The 25554-nt window shown below is 37.3% G+C and overlaps 1 protein-coding gene across 4 annotated transcripts in view; it reads right to left on the bottom strand.

The window, feature by feature from the left end:
* The window catches only part of DOCK4 (dedicator of cytokinesis 4), a 446200-nt gene that overhangs the window by 37254 nt on the left and 383392 nt on the right, over positions 1 to 25554 (bottom strand). For all 4 annotated transcript variants that reach the window (XM_081285589.1, XM_081285590.1, XM_081285587.1 and 1 more), the window contains 5 exons: positions 17466 to 17614; positions 15505 to 15590; positions 10663 to 10758; positions 9621 to 9681; positions 5494 to 5587 (listed from right to left, as the gene is read on the bottom strand). In XM_081285589.1, coding sequence (XP_081141715.1) covers positions 5494 to 5587; positions 9621 to 9681; positions 10663 to 10758; positions 15505 to 15590; positions 17466 to 17614 — 486 coding nt within the window. The remainder of the gene's footprint in view (positions 1 to 5493; positions 5588 to 9620; positions 9682 to 10662; positions 10759 to 15504; positions 15591 to 17465; positions 17615 to 25554) is intronic.

Here is a 25554-nt window from a genome sequence, read left to right as displayed (position 1 = left end):
CAATAAACATCTTCAGCCCCTATAATTGCTTTCCCAATCTTGCTTGTCTTTGGAAGGTCCAGGAATACTTGGAGTGTCAGGTGTGGGTGAGTTGCCCCTGGAAAAGTCTGGAAAAACAAGGAGGCATGTGCAAGTTGCTAGGAGAAGCTGACAAATGACTGAACAGGGGCTGGGAAAGGTGTGAAGACAAACGACAAGTCCTTCAGAACCTGATTTGGTGAAATGATGTTACATAGCTAAGAGAAATGGTGTGTGTTGAGTAAGCTGTAGAAAATTTCTTATTAAACAAAAGCATGTATACTTTGAGGTGCAAACAACATGATCAAACCATGAGGCTGATTTTGAACAAGCTGATAAACTGTGAATGTTTTCATGTATTATTATATGTTTATTCTGCATATTTATTTATTTATTTAGTTATGGGTGGACACAATACCTTTATTTTATTTATATGTGGTGCTGAGGATTGAACCCAGGGCCTCACACATGCTAGGCAAACACTCTACCGCTGAGCCACAACCCCAGCCCTATTCTGCATCTTTAGAAGACAACATGTGTTGAAGAGGAATGAATTTCCAGCAGATGATCTTTTAAAAAGTGTTGACGATTTTAAGCAAAATCTATCACTACACAATTAAATGTGGTTTATTCCATTATTCTGAGAAGTGTACAGTGAAGACACCAATATGCAAAAATAAGTAACAGAAGAGTACAGATGCATAAGGAACATGAGGCAGCATCGTGAAAGTTTGGAAATGGGCTAAACCAGAAATGCCTTTGATTTACTTAAACAGAAAGAAAAGCTTTCCCATCAATTTCACTTTCTCCAAGGACACACAAAAACGAGCACATAAGAAAGAAGAACAAAATGTTACACGGGAAAAGTACTTATTACTTATGACTTTGGGGAACATACAACTGCAAGTTCAGTAAATAAGGAAAAAAGACCTATTCTGAAATATCCGATAAATTTGGACTTTATTTCAGAGAACCAAAATATATCCATTTCATATCTAGAATAGCTTGTCCTCAGTTCCCTCTCTCATTTCTTATTTTATGGACTTGAAAATAAAATTGGTTTCTATGTTGTTTCCTTAGTGATTCAAGACCTATCAATACTGAAGGACAATCTTCCTACCAGGTGTTAAAATTTAATTAATGGTTCGTTAGTGATACACCTATTTAAATCTTACATTGCTACTATTTTAAAAAGTTAGAAGACTAAGGAGAAGAACACATCGTCTCTGTCCTCAGAGAACTCACCCTTTATCTGGGTATTACCTGTCTGTATACCCACACACATACATATATATTTTAAATGTAATACATAATTGATAAGAAAAACAATGTGATAAGGGTGCCCATGGAAATCTGAAAAAAATACAATGTGGGGGAAAAAAATAGAAATGGAAACATCAGCTTGTCCTATGGGTGAAAGCTGGCGGACTGGATTCATTGAGCAAAAGAGAAAGAAGAGAACTCCAGTGGGGGTGGGAGGGGTGGGTGGGGGGTGGAAACTTCAAGGAGGGGATACAGGAGCTGGGGCCATTGGATGAAAGGAAGGTATGTACAAGGGGAAAGACGAGGCTGAACAGACAAAGGGTAGTTTCATTATGGTAGGCCTTGAATGAAGGACTTGAACTCTACTTTGTAGAATAATAAACTGACAGCAGAATCACATCTAGAGAAGGGGTTAGAAATTTTTTTCTTAAAGGGCCAGGCAGAAAATAATTAGGCTTGTGGGGCAGGTGGTCTTCATCTCAATTCCAGTCTGCCACTGTAGCACAAAAGCAGCCATAGACAATACAACAATAAGTGGGCATGGCTGAGTTCTAATAAAACTTTCTTTAAAGAAACAAGTGTTTGTTTTCCAAGTTGTAGTGTGCTGTTCCTGGCTCTCAAGCATAACATTGGTAACTGTTGAGGGGGTAGGGGCAAGAATGATGAGGTCTAATAGAGTCAGTGAAAGTGGAAACAATGAAGAAAGTGGGAGAAATGAGAAATTTTGAGGAAATAGAATCAATAGAACCTTATGAAAGACAACCTTGAGGGAGGTTAAGAAAATCAGAGTCAAGGATAATATCAAGGTTCACAGATGGAATAAAGAGTGATGCTATCAACTGAAGCAGGGGAACCACAGCTAGAGGCAGGTTAAAATTCTGGGGACCATTCCTTTATTAATTTATGGCAATGGGTAGGGGCATGATTTAAGAGTCCCTTGGAAGAACAATGCAGCGAAAGGCCAAGATTCGTAGTTCCTGACTCCAACGAAAAGGTCTGGTTAAGACACAGTGAGCATATTCCACTGTCTCTTTTTCAGGGATTACAATTAAATGTTCCTGACAGAATATATAATATAACCATTGGAGGATTCTGAAATCTAAACTAAGAGAAGGTACACTGAGGAGGAAAACCAAAACTCCAAGAATGACCACGGTGAGTTGAGTTCAGTTTTTATCTTTTTTTTTTTTTAAGGGAGAGAGAGAGGGGCGGGGGAGAGAGAGAGAGAGAGAGAGAGAGAGAGAGAGAGAGAGAGAGAGAGAGAGAGAGAGAGAGAGAGAATGAGAATGAATATATCTTTTTTGTAAATGGACACAACACAATGCCTTTTTATTTTAATTTTTTATGTGTAGCTGAGAATCAAACCCAGGTCGCGCCCATGCTAGGCAAGCGCTCTACCACTGAGCCACAATCCCAGCCCAGTTTTTATCTTTTGACTCCCATGTCTGACTTACATTTCCTTCTTTCCTGGCACAGCAAACGGGAAGAAAGAGAGAGCTCCCTTCTAGTCAGAGAACTAGGAAGAGGACATCCTGTGAGCCTGCAGACTCTTCTGGTCTCCCTCTAAGGAAGGCCTAGGAACAAAGCTGCAAACCGTGGCGGCAGCAGCAGCAGTGGGAGTGATGGCAGTGGCAGCAGTAGCTCCCACAGGCTTTTTAAAAATTTTAAATGTTTTTCTATTGGTTCTTTTTAGTTACACATGACAACAGAATGTAATATGGCATAATGATAAAAGCGTGGAATATAATTTGTTCTAATTCAGTCCCCAGTACTTCCCTTTTCCCTCCCTTCCTCCCAACCTCTTGTTTTCCCTGTACTTTATTGATCTTTTGGCTATTTAATTTTTTGTTTGTTTTTAATTAGTTCCTTGTGGATATACATGATGGTGAGATTCGTGGTGTATATTCATATGTGTACATAGGAAAGTGAGATCATGGCTTTTTTTTTTTTTAAATCTCACTGTTTAGGCCCCAGCAGATGAATTGTAGGGAGGACATCAAAGTATGAAGAGGATCTAACCCTGGCTCTTATAACCACAATCCTAGGAAAGGGAGTTCCTGGGAGTTGGGAAGAATGGGGAGGATACAGAGATGGAGAACTTGAGAAAGAGATATTCTAGTTTCTGTAGGAAGTCTTGGGCTCAAGTCCAAGGTGCACATTCGTAGAATGGGTCATGATAGACATAACTAAGACTCTGAGACATGAACAATGGTGTGGATCATTGCTTAGGTTCCAGAATTCCTTGTTGGGAGGTACCCATGAAGGAAAAACCAGAATGGTAATGCAAGAATTTTGAAAACAAAACTTAACACTAGAATCACAAGTTTCAAAAGGGGGTTCAGGACTTGAGGTTTGAACCTAACTGGATTGATTGTTAAAATAAAAAAAAAATGTCAGAATTCTCCAGAAGATTTTAAGAGAACCCAGAGTTTCAAAACATAATATTCAAAAGGTCCAGGATATAATCCAAAATTACTTGACATTCAAAAAACCAGGAAACTAAACAACTGTCAAAGGGAAAAGGCAATTAACAGATGCCAACCCCAAGATGACTCACATATTGGAACCATAGGCAAAGCCTATGAAGCAGCTATTATAACCACGCTCCATGTAGTAAATAGGAACACTTCTGAATAACTGAAAGGAAATTGAAAGCTATGAAACACAAATAATCAAATGGAAATTTTAGAATGGAATAATACAATAACAGAAACAAAAAGTTCACTGGAAAGGCTCAACCATTGAATGGAGATGACAGGAGAGAATCAGGGGACTTGAAACTGAATCAACAGAAATCATCCAATCTGAAACTAAAGTTGGGGAAAGAAATGGACAGAGACCTAAGAACTTATCAGAAAAAAGGCCTAATATTCATGCCATTGGAATCCCAAAAGAGAAATGAAGGATTGGTGTAGCAATGCATTTGGGAAAATAATGCTGGAAAACTTCCCAAATTTGGTGATGGAAATAAGGTATGGATCCAAAAAGCTCAGCAAACTCAAATAAGTTCATATATAACATAATTAAGCCACTGAAAACTGCAGAGAAATGTTTAGAAGCAACCACAAAACAGGTATGCATTAGAATAGGTGAATAATTTGAATGACTACATATTTATCATTAGAAACCATGGAAGTCAGAAGACAATGGAGCAGTATTTTTAAAGTACTGGCACAAAAGAATTATTCACTTAGCATTTTACACTAGCGAACATATCTTTCAGTGACAAAGGTGTGCTACACTTTGAATGTGGAATGTCCCCCAAAGGTCTATGTGTTAAAGACTTGGTCCCCAGCTTACTGCCATTGGGAAGAGGTGGAAACTTTAAGAGGTGAGGCCTACTGGGAGGTTTTAGGTCATTGGGAGTATGTCCTTGAAAAGGATAGTGGGAATACTTCCTTCTTCTCTCACATTCTGGCCATGAGGTGCATGGTTTGTTTTGTCACATGCTTCCCACCATCATGTGCTGCCTTGCCACAGGTCTAAAAGCAATAGGGCCAACCAACCATGGCTTGAAACCTCCATAAGTGTGAGTGCCAACCTTTCCTCTTTATAAGCTGACTACTGCAGGTATGTTGTTACAGTAAGGGAAAGCTGACTAACACAAGGTACAATGAAGACATTCCCAAATGAAGGAAAATGAAGAGAATTCTTCATCATTAAATCAGCCTTAAAATAAAAATCAAACTATTCAGGTTTAATGGAAATAATAACAGGGAAACCAAGAACTTCATAAATGGGGAAAGAGTTACAGAAAAGGCCAATATCTGAGCAAATATAAAACATCATTTTAAAATTCTTTTGAGATAGGTATGAATGTTGAAGGCAACACCAATGCATTATTTGCTACAGTTTTGAATGAAGGTAGATGTAATACATATGACAAGTATAACACCAAATGGGGAGAATATTGGGATCTCTATGGTTATAAAGTTCCCATATTTAGCTTGAAGTGGCAAAACACTGTTAGTACATTGTAAAATGTTAGGTATATATTTTGTAATCCTAAGATCAACCTCTAAAAAGTTATACAGAGAGAAATAGTCAAAAAATAGAGTACTTAGAAACATACACCTAATTAAAATATATATTTAAATTTAAAGTAGAAATGCCTGAGTCCTCGGCTCTAATTACAAAAAGCAGAGGAGTTATCATGTTTAATACATCAGTATCTAGCCCACTTCCCCAAATCAGAGCCAAAAACAGAATTACCTGTAAAGTTCTGTGCTTTGAGATGCAGATCATAAAGTTTGTGGATATAGCGTATATACATCTCTTCCTTGTTCAGTTCAGTCTTATAGAAGTTCTGTAAAAAAGAGAGTACAGGCATGGATAGTTCTTCAACAGTTATACCTATAATTATTTTCCATTTTCTTTGTGAATCAAGAGAATTTGTCTTGTGGAAGAGAACTGATGCATTTTTCCAGGTAAATATCTTTTTAAAAATGAAATAAGGAGCTCAGTGATAGATTTTTAATTAAACACGACCCATGTTAAACATTATCAATTGCTGGATAAGCTGTCAGTAACTCTTAGGTTATAACCATTTATTCACATTTCTTTTGTTACTTGTTATTATTTTTTTGTTAGTTTAACAGTCATCTAGACGATCATCCTATTTATCTAAATATATTAAAAATATAAAATAGATTAACATGCTTATTCACTTCGCTGGTTGATATTCAAAGGACAGTTCTTTAATTTTAAAAATATATTTTTCTCTAAAAAGTCTCTGAGACATATAGGTAAGGATTAGTAGAAACCATGGAGAAGCATCCTCCTACCCCAAGAATTATGTAAAAAGAGGGTAAATAAAAATGTTCTTTGTTGTTAAGGTATTATTCTGCATTTCTTACTTGTGTTAGAGTTTAAATGTTTCTAGTTTATGTATGAAACATAAAGGGACAGATATTTTTATTTCTAGTTGCTATTATGGGGCATACTTATTGAAAATATTCTATTCATTTATATTAAAACATCTGGGTGTTACTAAACTGCTCTAAAATATTGTAACAATTGTTACCAAAAACTCATTTAAAAAATTTTTTTTTTTTGCAGTTATAGATGGACAGCATGCCTTTATTTGTTTTTTATGTGGTGCTATGGATTGAACCCAATGCCTCACACATGCTAGGCAAGCCCTCTACCACTGAGCTACGGCTCCAGCCCACCAAAAACTCATTTTTTTTTTAACTTAGCTAGACACATATGCTGGTATTTTAAAGGTATATTTATAAGCATCCATATCTACTTCCTTACCACACTAAAAAGTGCATTAGTCTTCAATGAACTTAGTAATCACAAGAAAGAATGTATATGAATTTGGATTCTAGGAAACACATTATACTTAAGTCTCCAAATGAGGTTCTTTCCTTGAGTAGATCAGTGTATATCATGAAATTTCTATTTAAGATGCTCAAAACTGCTGGTGTTACTTATTATTGCTGTTTTGACTAATGCTACTTGGTACAGAGTTGAGGGAAAATAAGCAGTGACAGGAGGAGAAATCTGTCGACACTAAGTAGCAACAAGTTTTTCAGGGGGGAAAGGGCCAGGAATTCTGACCATTTCTGAAGCTGATTAGCTAGACAGGGCTTTGCTGATGGACTTTTAAACTAGCCAATGTGACTGCTTAAATTGGACTTGAAATCTGATGGCCCTCTATCAGATGTACCTTCTGCCCATTATCTTACTGGTATCCATTCTCCAAGATGAGGACTCTTCTCACTGGAGACACTGACATTAAGTTCAAGACTTCAACAAAAAGCATTGTTTTCTTTTTTCCAATTCATACCATTATCCTCCTTCTTTCCTTTTGTTTCCTGTAGACTCCTGGCATTCTTTGAAAAGCTAAGTAAATAATACTATTCAAATCTCTCTCATTATAACCAAAATCATTTTAATTAGCAAGAATTGTTGTACCATAAACACAGCCTAACAACCCCACAGCAGGTCTCTACATTATTAAAGGCTGATTTGCTCTAATAGCTTTCTGGTAAGAAGCTGTTTTCTTTGAGAACAAAAATAAGTGATAACTCTATAAATGAATAGTTCTTAAGAAAAAAAAAAGATCTCTCCAGTCAGCAGATGAGAATATTTCACATATGTCTGGCAAAACTTGTGACACAGGAACAAAACAATAATTACATTTCCTAGTATTAGTCATGTCAAATACTATGCATTTTTGCCGATTTCACAGTAGAGTTTAACTCTGATCTTATAAGGGAAGCCAGAGCTCTCCTGAAGGGGATTTGGATCTGATAGTTCCAAAGACTTAAGAAAAATCTCTCAAAGGAAGTAAGTGGTTGAAGAGAACCATATTGCTGCAAGAAAACATCAAGAACTTTCCATATGGAGAAGAAGCTAAAAAGATTAGCTTCAAAGTGATATATCTGGTCCTGTAATAAGCATTCTTGTCCTGGACTGAAATTGCAATAGCTCTTAAAATGTTGACATTTTCTCTAAGCACTATTCTTGATTATGGAAAGCTATCAGTATAAACTCTCGTCTCATGTGATTAGTGATGGGGCCTCTGGTTTTATTAAATCTCTGGTTTATTCCTACTACAAGACTAGAGTAAGCACAATTAGGGCAAAGTACTAATCTCTGGCCCAAGGAAATGATCTCTTCTTTTTTTATACCAGTTGAGGATGAAGAACCAAGGGACAGCATTAATTTGGCCACTTCCAACTGGAAGGCACCTGTGAAAGGGGATGAAGACAACGGAAGAGGATTCCTTTGGGAAAGGTGAAGGCTTTGTTTTGAGGTTTCTGAGGAGACTTTGTGCCTGAAGTTGCCCTATAGTCAGGTTTAGGCAGACAGACTGAAGTTTACTGAGCTCTTGGCTGTTCTCCCCGAAAACTGATATACAAGCAGGACATGAGAAAAACAGGCTGAGGTTTTCAACCTGATGAAAGACTGACAAAAGCTGGCAGGAAAGTAGGGAGATATGATGGTAGACTTAACAGGAAAAACTGTTCAAGATTGGAAGTGACAGCAAGGGGTGACACCGTGAGTCTGGGCTGATGATCTGGAGGTCACTGTTGGGTCTGATGACAAAAATTATGGGAGAAAGTGTATAACACATGGGTCAGATGTAGCCTGATAGAGGATGCTCAGGTCTCGCTATTTTTAGGAGCTGATATTGGAGGTGGAGACGTAGCAATTAAATTTAAAATGAGAAGGAAGAGGTGGATGTGGTAAAAGAGGACAAAGCCATCAACTCAAGAGATGAAGAACAGTGTAGCAAAATATTAGGGAAGTATAGAAAGACAGTCACAAGAAAGTGAAGCTTCTGAGCTTTGAAGAGGGACTATGAGAGAAACAAAACAAAATTTAAAAGACTGAAACCAATGAACTAAGATCGAATCAAAGAGGAGATAAAAGAAAACGTGAAGGCAAACAGAGAACAGCACATTTTTTTTAAGGGGTCCAGAGGATCAGAGGAAGAGTAAGAATGGCTGTATAAGTACTTAGAAGAGATGTTTCATCTATTTTGCAAAATGTAAGAAAAACAATCCATGAAATTCACAAATTTGGAAGTGGAAGCAGTCATTCTTCTTATATTTCACATTGGGTTGAAGGAAATTATCAAAATCATTAATTTACCCTGTATTAAAATATGAAAAATAAACATCTAAATGTGTGGTCATTTTTGTGCTCCGTGGTGAGAATCATTTGGTGGGTAATAGTTTATGTCAATTTTGGTTTGCTTAGGACAATTGGTTTAGACAGTTATCCTTACATCATATTTAATTTCACTCTCAAAAATGTCCTGCCTGGGTGATACACTATATGGTCCTATGGTTAGGATGCAAATCTTAACAACAGTGCTATCATCAATTGAATTTGCAAAGATGCTAGTGGTTGAAAATCAGTGGGTGAAAAAGAAAATTGTCACTAGTTCACAAAAGAAGAGATCAGTAATGTTTATTAAAATATAGAATGATTATAACTTTGGTGAAAGGAAAAAGGACACAGAAGCAAAAGGACCTCAATCTGGGGATACTGTGCCTTTTCCCAGGAGGGCAGGACAAGACTGGAGGAGGGCGAACAACGCAATAAGGGCTGTGTTTTCTGAGATCTCATGAGGTCTGCACTAGGGCTGAGGGCATGCACCTGGCACATTCTGCAATGTTCAGAGCTGAAGATTTTCTGAGCTTTCATGCAATCTGCAACTTGCCATGAAGCTGAGAAACATTTCTAAACTCTTCTCAGAAACATCCAAGGGAAAAAAAAATACACTGCAGATTAAGAACAAACAAACAAAAAGACCCAGTATTTCCATAAAGAAAACAAATGTTAGGATAAAAGGAGGAAAAGGAGAATGGGTTACTAACCAGAAGGCTAACTGTACAGCCGATCTTTTTGCCATCTACCTCTCCCATTTTCATGCAGTCCCTAAAAACAAAAAGCAACAGTCAGAACTTCCTTCTTAGGAGGACATACGTGAAACCTCTATCATCTTACTACTTGCTATTTTTCTATAAATCTAAAATTATGCAAACAACAACAAAAATCCCGACTTACTTCTTAGGGGCAAAATATGGTTGGTTACTTTATCCCCCACCCTCAGACCCCCACCAAAATGTACTGTCAGAAACCAGAGACAATTGTGTGAGCTCAGAGAAAGGCTCTGGGGACTAAGGGTCTCTGGTGAAGCTGGGAAGCCAGAGACTCCTGAGCAACAGTTTCTGCTGAGAGTTCACTTCAGCATCAGGGTCTTGCTCCCTCTCCATGGAAAGGGGATCAGGAAACAAGTGTGAAGTTACTTTGAACACCTTCTAAAGTGGGAGGAGAAGCAGCTGGCAAGCCTGGCCACGGGCAAGAGAGTGAGGGTTTTGTTCTTATTTGAAAACAAGATCACTGTGCATGTAAATGAGATGAACTCCTTTGCAAGTCTAGATAATACAAAAATCAAGGAATTAAAGCTAGGAAAGGTAACAGTAGAGTTTTACCCTTGCCAGCCCCACCACTTGAAAAAGAGAGAGCCCTTATGGTACATAATACCCTCTTCCCTCTAAAAAGGAAAGAGTCCTCTTCACCCTAAAGCAAAGGAACGACAGAGGATTTTCTAGTGGTTGAGCTGAAATTTTCTACTGGTTGAGACAAAAAAATTACTTTTTATTATTGTTATTATTATTTTGAGAACTGTCAGGGATGACTTTGAGAGCTCTCTCAACTCTCCAAGACTTTGAAAGATCAAAAACCAAAAAACAAACCCAAAAGTGCCCAGATTAAAAACTCTGAACTACCTGGTTACGAGTCCAAGGTGTGATTATCAGTTCCTTGAGTGATGAACTCAAGTGGAACCCTGACTGTATTCTGGCTATTTGCTATTCTGGCATGCAGCATTTCTGGAGAACATGGGATGTGGCTTACCTGTAATCTAGCAACCTCTCCATTAGACGAGTTACAGTGGCAATTAATGAAACACCACTTTCCCTCCATGTTTCCCGCTCTATTTTCTTTAGTAGACTGGAAAAGAAAGAACCCGGGGCATTTTCAACATTTATTTTTATCAGTCACCATGACAACCATTTTACTTTCATCAGTACCTTAAATGCCTTAGCAACCACTGCAACATTTCACAAGTAGCACAATTTGCAAACAATGTCTTACCTAGGATAGGGACCAAATAGTGGAATTCTAATCCAGGAAGCATTGACAAAGCAAATTGATTTTCAGATTATCCAAGTTATAAAATATGAACATATGCACATAATCAGATTTTCAAGAATATACAAAAGCACCTCACATCTCAAAGACATTTTTTTTCCTAGCTTCTCTCTTATACTAACAGAGGCTTGTGCCTCACCACATCAAATAACACTGCAAGAGGTGAAAACAGGAGTACCTCCAAGTTTACTTTTAAGTAAGAGCTTGCTTTATTCACATAAAAATGTTTTCCTACCTCTCAGTGGAATGCATCCTCATCCAAGCAATTCTACCGCAATGCAACTGCTACAGGAAAATCCTTGTACAGGCGGGATGACGTTTTGCGTTTTTTCCTTTCACTTAACATTTGCCCACTGAATACATATTGTACTATCTGTGCACTCACTCAACAGTTTCATTCATTTTGTCATTAATCACAGAGGATTTTCTAAGTGGTTGTTACAGCAGATTGATGACAAGTACTGAACCACGTCTCTCCTCCTACATCTCCCCTCGTCCTAAACACCTTGGAGCACAGGCACTATGTAAACACAAAATAATAACAATCATAATAATGAGGATCTGTTTTACTTTCACTCCGCCTCTTGGCAAATTAACATTGGGCTTTGCAAGGGCTTAGTGATTGAACTTACCCCCAAAGACAAAAAAAAGCAAAAAACAAAAAATCAAAACCCATGAGCACAGCAATATGAGGATACCTCCCCTAGCCCTCAGAATTTAATGATCATAATTTCTTGTCTAAAATCTTGTTTCCTTTCCCTTTCATCATGGTTTTAGGAATAAGACTGAAAGAAAATATTTGTTTCAATACAATACTTTCAGTACAATCTAAGCATATTATGTATGCACTTAGTGGAAAAATAAACACTAAGGAAAAAAGCTATCTCATCAAGGCTTTCTTTGCAGCTATGTTCTCCTCAGTTTTCCTCTTTTTCTTGCTATTTCTGTCTTAGGGCCCAGTTTTCTGTCTTGTTTCCTCATCTGTTACCTCTATACTCCCAATAATTTGCCTTCCTAATTTTTTAAAATATTTTTTTTAGTTGTTGTTGGACACATGCTTTTATTTTATTTATTTTTATGTAGTGCTGAGGATTGAACCCAGTGCCTCGCATGTGCTAGGTGAGCGCTCTACCGCTGAGCCCCAACCCCAGCCCCTGCCTTCCTAATTTATTCTAAACTATTTTATAGATTAAAGGTGGGTGGGATAGAGATTGCATATGGAAGAGATGAAGCTCACTCTGACAAATCTTCCAGGGGGATGGTCCCTTAATTTGGTTAAATGCATTTTCTTTTAAAAACCTCTGAACAGCACCTGTTTCAAACTTAAATGGCAAGCTGGTATTGAACCAAGTCCTGAAATGAAAACCTGCCTACCAAAGCAACACACGATGATGTAGAAATTTCTCCAAGTGACAGCCTACACCTCATATACTTCAGAGGCTAAAAAACAAAGAACTCAAGTTAAGTAATAATTCTAAAAATACATGGAGACTGCTCTCATGAGTTTTATTAATTTGCACAGCCTACTGAGACAGGCTTGTTCCTTTTGTTGAGAAGCTTGCCAGTTCCCAGTATACCTGATAGGAACTGATAAGGAGAAGCCATCAACAGCAAGAGAAGAATCTTTCTAGATAACTTATGCCAGACTGGGTGTCTTCATTTGGTCTATAATCATGCTCATGTGCTCATACTGAGTACATAGGGGCCCCATCTGATCACAGAGAGACCCAGACCCAATTCTCATTGCTAATTGATAAGGCTGCTTATAAGCAATGTCACTCTATAACACTGGGGATCTGGATAAAACACTGGTGTTGCCATATGACACTGCTCACCAGGCTCTGTGGGTAAAGAGGTGTTGGAATCTGATTCTCAATCTGCCTCCCTCTGTATCATAACAGGATCGTGCTGAGACTATCACTCTGAATTATATACTAGTATCTGTGCATACTCTTCTTAAATGACCCAAAGAGAAGAGTTAAAGATCTAAGGTATGGTGTTATACAGTTAATCTTCTGTCTCCAAACAGCAATTAAACATGTGATCATAAAATAAAGATCTTTGAAATAATTTGAAGTCTTTTTGAATTAGAGCAGAAGAAAGAACTGAGATGGATGTTACTTGTTTGGGGGAAGCCCTTTAATTTTCCCCAAGTAAATTAGGCCTACTGTATGCTCTGGTAGCACAGTCACTGCTGCATTCCAGCTCTACACAAATAAAGCCCAATAAGTGAATCAGGTGGATCCAGAGAAAGCAGAATTTGGTTCTGATATTCTCTTTTAGATATTTAACACTGCAGTGTATGCTTCACAATTTCAGTGCTAACAAAAATTATAAACCCCACTAACTTCAAAAAGTTGTAGTATGAGTACATGGAGAGAATGTTGAGAGGCCAGGAAAGATGAAATGAGTTCTAAGGTACTATGCAAATTTAAAGTTCTACTCTGCAGGGACTACTTTGGCAGGTACTACACTTTAGGAAATAATGAGCTACTTTCCGCCTTTTCAGCTTCCAAACAAAATTTAAGATATTTTGGATATAAATTACAGAGAACTGAGAATCTGTACCATAATGGCATGTGTTCCTAATTCATAATGTGTGCAGTGACTCACAGTGATCACGCTAACTCACTGTGATTTCTATCACCAAAACCACATTTTATTGTTTCTTGAAACATAGTTGAGATTTTCACTTTCTTATCTGAGTCCAGGCAGTAATGATATTTAATTATCACTTCAGATTTGATTTATTTTCAATATGTTGATCACAAAAGCATGAAAGAAAAATATTTATAGCAGCCTTTCTAGTAATATTCTAAAAATCAGCAAAAGAATAAAAATCTCCATTGAATGAATCAGGATTCTTAAAATAGTCCTAATTACAGAGGCTTAATATTTTAATTATTGGTTTGCTTCTAATGTCAAAGTACATCTTCTATTTCAAAGTCATATTTATACACAAGCAATCCAAACTGCATGCTATCAGGTCTTTATTAAAGTAGATAAGAGGCAATATAGAACTATACATGTATTTATTAATCTTGTGAGCTTATTATAAATAATTAATCACAAATCTCAAGAGATTCATTTTACTGAGTGCTTTTTCATTTTAGTTCTTTGTTCAAACCAAAGACTAGTAACTGAAATGAGAGCAGTTTTCAAAAGCAATTTATTATATTGGCTGAGGTTTTAATCAGAATTCTTACTAAACTCCAGCTGTCATGAAAGACAGACGCTTTGTACACAAGAATGAACAAGGGATTGGTGAATAATTATTAAAAGTTCTGGTTTAATTACAGTATCAGAAGAAAATGGTGTTCAGGGCTCAGTACAAAGAATGCATTTTATCACCCACCACCACCACATGAAATCTCTATACCCTTTCTTGGCTTTTCCGTTCAATATAATTTTCCTGAAAGCTTCAAGAATGATTTTGAATCAGGCAAGCTGAAATCTACCCAGTCTATCAGTCACTTATAATATTTTTCAAACCTATATATTAGTATTTCCACCACTATAACGTAATAATCCTAAAGTGAATTACAGAATCTTATATTTGGTCATCAATACCAAAATACTATTCTTGAATTTTAGCTGACAGTTGGCTTAAGGACAATTAAAAGTATATTTCATAACTGAAAATCTAATGCTGAACTATTTTGACACTTCTCTGAAAGGACTGAAAATTTTTTGCAAGATCAATGAGCTAATTCTTTCTTCAAAAAAGAAACATCTTATAAGTATACCAGGTTCGAAAATGACTAAGATCCACAGAAAGCCATACAGAGAACAGGTACCAGAAGAGGAAACCCAAAGCCCCGAACCATTCTCACGTGTCCTCTCTAGCCAGTTCAACACAGTGGATGAACACTCCGAAAAAGCAATTCATTCCTGTGACTGTTACCAGGTAATACTGGTAGGGACAACCACAAAGTCTCTTTATAGCACTCCATTATTTCTCTATCCTCCATACAAATCCCAAACACATAATTTATTAAAAATGATTTGCTTCCGTAATATTGTGATAAGAAAAGGAAGCACTAAAGCACTAAATAATCATGAGTGAATAATCAGTATAAATGGATTAAACGAGGTTCTAAAGAACAAATGCAAAGTAGGTTAATTTTTCCAACAGCAAATCAGCCAAGGATATCAGGCTTTGGAAATCACTGAACAGACGTGTTACAATCATACCCCTTTGTCCCTCTCCCACTCATAGCCCTACTTAAAATCATTATCTTGAAGCAATGTTTTTTCTTCTTTTTTTTTAAAATTATTAGGCATGAAAAGAGTGAGATTTGTTATGTAACACATACGACCTGTCCTAATCAGAGATTAAAATAAGGAGACATGTCTAATCATCAACATAATAAGATCCATTTTCCAGAGTTAGGCAATTATCCTTTATTTCACACTTCACAAAGACAAAGCAGTCCTATGAGACCCAAGCTGTCTTTGCAGCTCTCAGCTACGCCAGTGTGGAGCAGCTCAGGACTGACACCAAATCCCCCGAATAGAATCGACTTGAGATAAAACATTACTCACATACTGTTGAAGAGCTCCCGGTATGTTTCATCACCTTTGCCTTCTGACATCAGGCTATCCAGTTTGTCAATTAGCTTTGCTTCCACCTGAAACATACTCAAATATTACTCTTCTTTCTTCCTGTTCACAAGCATTTCTAGGCAAATTAAAGCATACTTATTTATCCCAGGGAAAAAGCCATACTGTATTTTGTGAAAGTGACATTATCAGCCATGGTTAATAGCAGACATCCCCTTGGAATTCTATGGGCCTAATTTGGATGGAATTAACTTCAAACTCCCTGCTGGATGGCTCTGCCTACTGCCAAAGACATCTATCTATCTGTGATTCAAACACGAATGCTTGCAGCCCAATTTAAATGTTTGAATTCTTTTTTAGGGACTGTAAAAACTGGCAGTCCTATTTCTTTTCTCTTTACATCACTATATATAAGGACATCAGCAAACTAACATGCCCACATACATGAATTTAAATCTTTGATGTGTTTTATATCTATTTTCTTTCCTAAAACAGTTGAGGTTGCATTAAATCTTTGCTGAAGTTGAGAACTTGTCCTATCCATGTACAGATGGTAGACCCATGGAAATATTCTAAGTCAGCAATAAGCAGCAGGGGAGAGAAAGGACTGTAGTCAAAACATTTATATTTTTAAGGATGTAAATTCTTTGTAACTTGAATATCAAGAAGAAAAAAATATCCTTTGATCTATCTGAGGCAGCAGAAGAGATAGAAAATGAAAAACCTCTCTATGGCCAGAGAGAACTGAAACAATTAGGGATTGTGAGGGCTATTTGACTTAGTAAGTGTGCTGAGCCCAATTATTTCTTTAAACCAAATTTCAAGAAATAAATACAAGGGGGAAGGCAAGTGGTCCCCACCCCCCACCACCACCACCAAGCATGACTTCTTCTTCTGTGTGTGATACTGGGATTGAACCCAGATTCATTCTACCACTGAGCTACATTCCCAGTCTTAAAAAAAAAAAAAAAAAAAAAAAGATAGGCTCTTGCTAAATTGCCAAGACTGGCCTTAAACTTGTGATCCTCCTTCCTCAACCTCCTGAGTAGCTGGGATTACAGGTGTGCATCATCATACCTAGCAAACACAACTTTTCAAAATCCTTTCACTTTCCAAACTTTATTGAAAATAAATGTATATAACAATACACATGAAATACCCAAGCTTTTGCTAATTGAATCACTTTTTGCAATTGCCTTTTGCAATCAGACAGCTCATACAGTTGATAATGACATCTAAGATTTGAGGAAGATTTCATTTAGAAAAGATTTCATTTAGAACAAGGGTCACATCCTATGAGCAAACAGGGTAGTGCGTTGATTGTGTGAACAGACAGTAGACTCACTGTCTCCAGCTTAAGGGACTTGGCATGGCAAAAGCAGCTGATCCCTTATAAGATCTGGTGTTCAAATCAGAATGTCTGTCTTCCCCAAGCTAGAGAACACTATTAGAACCTATGTCAATGAGAAATGATAGGTTCATCCCCTTGGGATTTCCTTTGCAAGAATTCCCCCTGCTTTTTTTTTCTTTAAATTAATTCTCAATGCTTCAAGCTAAGAGCAATAAAACATACTGTGAATCCAATGCTCAAAGCTAAGCCATTCACCAAATACAATGTGCAGACCACTGAGCTCAATGACTTTAAGAATCATTAACTCTCTGATTCCTCTATTCTGTGTCCAACTGGGAGCAGATAAAGTCTCTGTAAGTTTTTAAATATAGAACTGGGAAATCAAAGACTTTTTAACTGAAAGGGGTTCCCTATAGGCTCAGAGGAACACAAGACCAAAGAGAAGTTGTCCAGGCCATGTGGTATGGGAGAGGACAGACCAGCCAAATGAAGATGTGCTGGCCCCAGCCTTCATTTCCCAGCTCAGGGTTGAATCTGGAATCAGAGATGCTAGAGGGGAAGTGAAATTGTTTCAAGGAACACTTCTGCCTACCTGCTTAAAGTTGCCACTCCGCCTCTGCTCCCAGTCCATCATATCATGAAAAATAGGAATCATGACATTCCGGAGATCTGGCTGGGGTATCAAGGTCACTTCTAGGAAGGGGCCAATCAGGGCAGGGATGAAGTGCAGTTTGTGTTCTCCTAAATTGAATACAATATATATGTTTTAGCATATTTAGCCTTAATAATGTATCAGAAAATTAATATTATAAAATGGGGTTTAAAACTATCGCTATAAGAATTTTCAATTATATATTATAGTTATCTCCAAGAAAAAATCCCATCATAAGATACAATTAAAATTATACAAATCATGAGGAATTGACTACATATGTTGTTATACATTCATACATTAAAATTTTGATGCAGTTATTAAAAATGAGCCTGAAGAAGGATAACCCAGGTGAAGTTTTTCAATATAATTAAGTCAAGAAACAAGATACAATGTGGTAGGTATGGGAACATCTTTCACTTAGAAAAATGTAAGTCTAGAAAATTATACCCTCCTATGGTTAATAATAGTCATTATCTCTGGGTGGTGAGATTCTAAGTGGGTTTAATATACAAAAAAGGTAATTCTTAGTATTATAAAATTTCCTTGTTTTTTACATAATAAATACACAGCCTCAATAAAAATCTAAATGGTAGCCCCCCCCAGTATAACTATTTTCTGAAAAGAATAAAATGTAACAATAATTAACTCAAAATTGTGTGTTATCAAGTCTTAAAATGTGTGGTACTGATAAATCAGAGGAAAAGAAGGCAGGAGATGGCATGGACACAGATGATTTCATGAAGCAAGTGGGTGTGAAATCCATGACTCTAATCTTCTATGTTAAAAGTCACAGAGAAGTTTCTAGTTTTATAATCCAAACGCTGCATACCATGATAAATACACTCTTTCTCAAGAACTAACTTTGAACAGCATAGTCAAAAGCATACAATACTGAGTATCCTGATAGAATCCTTAGAACAACTTAGGAGATTAAGCCTAAGATGGGTGGCTTCAAGAAAGAAGGTAATTTCTTCTTTAGGGGAAAATCAGGAAACCTCTTCTGATTAATTTTCCCTATGGCATACATTTTCTCTCTCTCTTTTTTTTGGTGGTGGTGGTGGGGGGGCTGTGCCAGGAATTGAACTCAGGGGTGCTCAACCACTGGGCCACATCTCCAGCCCTATTTTGTATTTTATTTAGAGACAGGGTCTCACTGAGTTGCTTAGCACCTCGATATTGCTGAGGCTGGCTTTGAACTCATGATCCTCTTGCCTCAGCCTCCTGAGAGACTGGATTACAGGTGTGTGCCACTGGCCCCTGGTTATCCATTTTTTCTTATATCCTCAGACTACAGGTACTCTATCATGATGAAACTTTCCTTCAGGGACCTCATTGCATGAAAGAAACACCACTGCATGTAGGTGAATATTTTAGAAGACAGGAGGAACCATGTTATAACATCACACGTGCTACTGACATGAGAGATGAGATTTAGAGAAAGTTCTCTATAATCTGTGACCCAAAGAGGTCATGGAATCCCCACCCCTCCCTACATCTTAACTAACCTGGACAATGCATTAAATCAATCAAAGCCAAGATCTGAATTTCTACTGATTTAAATTATTATAAACAAAAGGGGAGAGAGAGTTGTAATGGGTTCCTCTTTCCTGTGCATTGTTTTATAAGTGAAACATTGGTTTAATATTTGCAAAGAGTTTGAAAAGAGCTTGGAAAACTTGGGGAATGTCAAGATCTTAAAAATGTACTTTCCTTAACATTATGTGTGTGTTACGTTCTTCCATTTCATTGATCCATTCTTTCATTAATCTGTTTCATTCAGTGGCTCAAGAAATAGGAATGTCTAAGTGTAATTTGAGTACACTATTACATGCAGATATGTGAAACACAAAGAAATTTTGGGCTGTCATAGAGATAGAAATCTAATATCAAGAAAGGGATGTAGGGCTGGGTTGTGGCTCAGTGGTAGAGCCCTTGCCTAACATATGTGAGGCACTGGGTTTTAACCATATGGGATTGGAAAAAAAAAAAAAGAAACTAGAACTCAGGTTCCAAGATGGTGGATTAGAGGCCTCTAACACTTGCCTGCTTCTCAAAACAACGTTGTGTAGCCTTGTTGAGCAAGCTGATGATGGGGGAGTGCTGGAATGCAACAGTAGAGAAAGAGAGAGAGAGACTTGGATAGCAGCAGAGTGGGAGAAACAGAGCACTCCAGCACTGATCAGATGGCAGCATGTCAGGGCAGGGGGAGTACCCCTTGGCAGGGATAGAGGTAAAAGAGGGAGAGCTCCAGTTAGTTCCACTGGTGCAGGATCCAGCACCCTATGGCACGTAATTTAAGCAGACAAGAGCTGTGGACTCTGCATTGGGAACAGGCCCTGGAGAACTGTACTTCCCAGAATATTTTCATAGTGTCGTCTTGAGAAGGGTCCTATTTTCTAAGTTTATACTGCTGTGGGAGTCAAAGGCCCCTTCATTTTTCTATCTCCTGGATCCTGAGGCAATACCACTGCACTGACTTAGCAGGCAGCCACCTCAAGTATCAGTTTGGCCCAGGGGAGAGATGGACACAAACCAGCTGAGAATTCTGTGTGGTAGGAAAATGGTCTCTGATGCAGAGGGGAATGGAAGGTGCTTCCTTTTAAATTGGTAGTTTGGGAATCCAATTATCACAGCCCAGGGGAGTGAATCGTGTGTCATTTCACGTGGGGGTCAAGAATGGAAGCACCAGAATCATGGGTGGTGGTTGGATTGCCCCATGGCCTCCCCTCCTGGCAGAGCTCCTTTGTGACCCCCTTGCCTCTCTCTACCCTCTGGGCCATCAAGGATCTGCAGTAGAGCTGGCGTTAGTCTCGCTCCAGAGAGTATCTTTGGGGGCGTCCACTCTAGGCTAGCTTGTTGGTCAGCTGCAGTGCCAGTGTTAGTCCAGCCCTTGAAGTATATAGTTCAAATAGAATCTCTGTCAGGAGAGTTATACACCCTACTCTAGCCCATCGACCTGATGTAGCACTGGCATTTTCTGTGCCCTTGAAATGTGCAGTCCAAAAATCTCCAGTGAGAATCTATACCTGGGAGGTCTGCTTTCAGCACCAACTCCTTACAGCCAGCAGAGGGGCTGAGAGGAATTCCAACTAGCTTCAGCTACAAACCACTCCTGCTACTCATCAGGCAAAAATCAAAACAAAAAGACGAGGTGGGTGACTAACACACCATTTCTGCTTTCTCTGAGGGGTGCACAGCCTAAGAAGACTCAGAGAAGCTTCTCCCCTCTTTTTATTTTTTCTCTCCCCCTGCCTTTATCTGTTTTCCTTGTATCCTCTTTTTAACATTTACTTTTTAAAAAAATATTTATTATTTTTTTAACTACTTACTTATCTATTGTGGTGCTGAGGATTGAACCTAGGGCCTCACAGTAGGCAAGTGCTCTACCGTTGAGTTATACCCTCAGCCCTGATATTTTTTAAATTTTTATTTCATTCCATATTATTTTTTCCTTTTCAGTACATAGTAAATGTTGGGGTTGTTGTTAATTTAATTTTTTTGTTTGGCCCTTTCCCCCCGCTTCCCTGTGCTAGGGATTGAGACCAGGACTTTAAGCATGTTGGATAGGTGCTCTGCTGCTGAACAATATTTCTAAGGCTAGCTGACTGAAACTGTACCTAGCTCCAGCCACGATCTAGTCCTGCTCAAAGCCTGGGGCAAAAATTCCCTAGTCAGTAGTCCCTCCCAAGTGGGCATGGTAAGGGGGAATCTGACCGCACTCACTCCCACAGCAACAACAGAAAGAAAAAAATAAAACTTGTGGCTATGACATCTATATAGTGCTCAGCATTGGTTGCTTCCACATTCTATTAGATTTCACATTGATAACAAGATTGAAGGTGTCACAAAGTGGGAGATACAACTCTCATCCCTGAATCTCACCATGAAATACCAGGATAAAAGTGTCAGGTCCTTTACCATGATGAGAATACCTAGTACCCGCAGTCTTTTCAAGCAACAGAACCAATATCAACAGTACCTGAGGAAACCTCTATCACCTAATAGGGGTTTCCACTCCTATTGTAGGAGTAACCCTAATAGATGCACCCCACTTACTCTCTTGTCTATGTCATACCTACCTGAACTACTGAGGGGACCCCCTACTCTTGTGAGACTTCTAGAGAAAGAAGTTCCTTCAGCCTCTGACACAGTAGGCATTATGTGAAAAACCACTAATCACAGCCGCAGAAATGACAAGGAGATTATATTATCTAGTCCAATTAAAATTAAACTCGATATTGAACAACAAACTGACACCCCAAGACATAGTGTCAGAAGAAGACAGCTTATTAAGAAGGCTTCACCTAAAAAGAGAAAAAAATATGCATCTCAACCAATGTACAGCTCTCAACATAAAAACATATGAAATATGAAAAAACAAGGCAAACAATACTTCCTAAAGTTCATAACTTCATAGTAACTTGTTACAGAGATATCAAAGTAGATGAAATTACAAAGAATTCAAAATAAGGATTTTTTAAATGCTGAATGAAATAAATAGTTGAATGAAATAAGGAAAACAATGCAATATATAAGTGAACAATTGAAAGAGAACCAAAGAGAAATCTTGGAAATAAAAAGCTCACAAGTTAGATAAAAACCTCAGTTGAAAGCCTGAGCAACAGACTAGATAGAGCAGACAGAAAAAAAATGACACGAAAGCTTGAAGGCTACTCTGCCAAAATATTATATTCAGATATCAATTAAAAAAGAATGAAAGGAATAAAAAAAAGAAAAAAAGAGAGGGAAAAATCTAAGATCTCTGGGATACCATTAAAAGATCAAGTATTTACATAAATGGCATATAGGAAGAAGAAGAGCTACATACTGAAGTAACAGATAAATTATTCTGTGAAATAATAGAAGAAAATTTCCCAAGTCTTGGAAAAGACATGGACATGTAGGTTCAGGAGACATTTAGAACCCTAAACAGACATGGCCTGAAAAAACCTCTCCATGCCAGATTATAGTTAAATTGCCAAAATTATAGGACAAAGAAAGAATATTAAAAGTTGCGAGAGGCACCAAATCATATTTAAAGGCAAACCCATTAGAATAAGCAGATTTGTCAGCAGAAAGTCTAAAGGATAGAAGGGCATGGAATTATGTATTTCAAGCCCTGGAAGAAAATAAATGCCAACCAAAATTACTATAGCCAGCAAGGTTATCCTTCAGAATTGATGAAGAAATAAAGACCTCTGAAGACGAGCACAAACTTAGGCAGTTCATGACCATCAGACCCACATTACAGAAGATACTTAGTGGAATCCTACATTCAGAAGTGTATTCAGAAGAGAAAGAAAAATACAATCATGAGAGCACAGGAAAGAATAAATCTCACTACAAGAATAGACAAACAAGTAGAAAGGAATTAAATATTATCAATATAGTAAAGTATAAGATGAATAAGAGGAAGAAATAGACATAAAATATTCAAAACAACATGAAGAAAATCAACACAAAGAAAGGAACAACTATATACCTTTCAATAATACCCCTGAATGTAAATGGTTTCCATTCACCAAAAGAAAGATGCAGACTGGTTGAATGGATTAAAAAAGAAGAGTCAACAATATGCTGCCTACAAGAAATTAAAAAAAAAAACGGATGGAAAATTATATTTCAAGCAAATGAAATCTGAAAGCAAGCAGGAGTAACTACACTTACATCTGATAAAACTGACTTTCAAAATCAGAAGAGACAAAGAAGGTTACCACAAATTTTGAACAAGGAAACAATCAAGAAGATAAAATAATTATAAACACATATGGACCAAATGTCAGAGTGATTGAGCACTACCTCACATAAAGGAAAAGATAGCCATATTACAATATGATTATACTAGTTGACTTCAGTACCCCGCTATTACCAAAAGCTACATCATCCAGACCTCCCCCACACAAAATCAACTAGTAAACATCAGAATTAAATTACACTTAGATCAAATGGACTTAATCTACATAATATTCTATCCAGCAGCAGCAGAATAAACATTTTTTCATTAACACATGGAATTTTTACCAAAATTCCAAAAAAAAACCTCTGAAATAATTTCTTGGTATTATTAGATCACAATGGAATGAAACTAAAAATCAGTAAGAGACACCACTGAAATTAAAAAACACATAGAGATTGAATGACACCCTTTTTAATGAATGGTGGGTTCTTTCAAGACAAGAGGGGACTTTTTTTTGAAGAAATTGGAGAAATTTAAAAATTCCTACAATCAAATCAAAATGCAAATACAACAAAGAGACCCTGAATAGGCAAGTCAATCCTGAGCAAAATTAATGAGGCTTGAAGGCCTCATGATTTCTGATTTCAAAATGTACTATGGAGCAGTATTAATAAAAACAGCATGGTATTTGGTATAAAAAGACATGAGGACCAATAGAACATAATACAGGATACAGAAACAAACTTGACACAGGTGCCAAAAACATACATTGGAGAATAAAAAACAGCCTCTTCCACAAACAGTGCTGGGAAAACCATATATTCATACATTAAAGATTGAAACTAGACCCCTATCTCTTGTCCCGTACAAAAGTAAACTTAAAATGGATCAAAGACCTTAATGTAAAATCTGAAATTTTGTAACTGCTAGAAGAAAACACAAAAGAAACACTCTAAGATATTGGCACAGGCAACAATTTCCAATCAGGTCTCCAATAGCTCAGGAAACAAAAGTCAACAGCTGAAAAATGTGATTACATCAAATCAAAAAGCTTTTGCATAACAAAGAAAATAATCAACAGAGTGAAGAGAGAACCTACAGAGTGGGAGAAAATCTGTTATCTATTCATGTGACAGAGGATTAATATCCAGAATATATGAAGAACAAAAAAACCCAAACAAAACAAAAAACATAAAAAGAAAGTAATCCAATCAAAATAGTCAAATGATCTGAACTGACACTTGGAAAAAAGATATAAAAATGGCCAATAAATATATGCAAAAATGCTCAATATCTTTAGTCAACAGAGAAATGCAGATCAAAACTACATTGAGCTTTCATCTCACCCAAGTCAGATCAGCTATTATCAAAAACAAAAAACAAAAACATGCTGGTGAGGATGTGGAGAAAAAGGAATCCTTATATACTTTGGTGGGATGTAAATTAGTATAACCACTATAGAAAATATGGAAGTTCCTCAAGAAAACAACAAAAAACAAAACTAAACTAAAAACAGCAAAAGATGGAACTACCATATGTATAGATGCATTTAAAGGAAATGAAGTTAACATGCAGAAGAGATATCTGTATACCATTGTGGCAGTATTCATAATAGTTAAGATGCAACCAGCTTAGGTGTCTACCAACAGGTGAACAGATAAAGAAAAGGTGGTATCTTTCTTTCTTCATATCTATCTATCTATCTATCTATCCATCCATCCATCCATCTATCTCTCTACCTACCTATCTATCCATCTATCTATCTATCTCTCTACCTACCTACCTACCTATGTGTGTATTATTCAGCCATAAAAAAGAATGAAATCATGACATTTTCAGGAAAATGGATAGAACTAGAGAACATCATCTTAAGTGAAAGAAGCCACACATAGAAAGATAACCATTGCATATCTTCCCTTAAATGTGACTAAAAATGAAAAAAAAAAGGATGGTGTGAAAGTAAAATAGGGACTATTAGGCCTATTAGGAAAGGGCCTGGAGGGAGGGAGTAGAAGGGAGAGTGGACATGATCAAGGCATGGTATATGCATATATGGAAATATCCCAGTGAAACCTATTAAGTTGTATAATTAATATGTGTTAATAATTTTAAAAAAGTAATAGAGAAAAGAGAAAGAGAGAGAGACAAAAAGATGGCACAATTCATCCTATCTGGGAAAACTGAAGAAAGCTGCTCAGAGGAAGTTGAGCACACAAGGGCCAGGACAAGAGGAGTTGCCAACAAGAGAGACGGGGTAGAGGCAGGCAGGGGAACATGGGAAAGTGGTGATGTGGACTGCAAAAGCATTAGAGATGGTGACTTATTTCTAATAGCAGCTGACACTGGAAA

The sequence above is a fragment of the Spermophilus citellus genome (assembly GCF_964194105.1).
Source record: "Spermophilus citellus genome assembly, chromosome: 3".
Taxonomy (NCBI): Eukaryota; Metazoa; Chordata; class Mammalia; order Rodentia; family Sciuridae; genus Spermophilus; species Spermophilus citellus.
The sequence above is the reverse complement of the archived record's forward strand: the minus strand, read 5'-3'. Positions and strand labels throughout refer to the sequence as shown.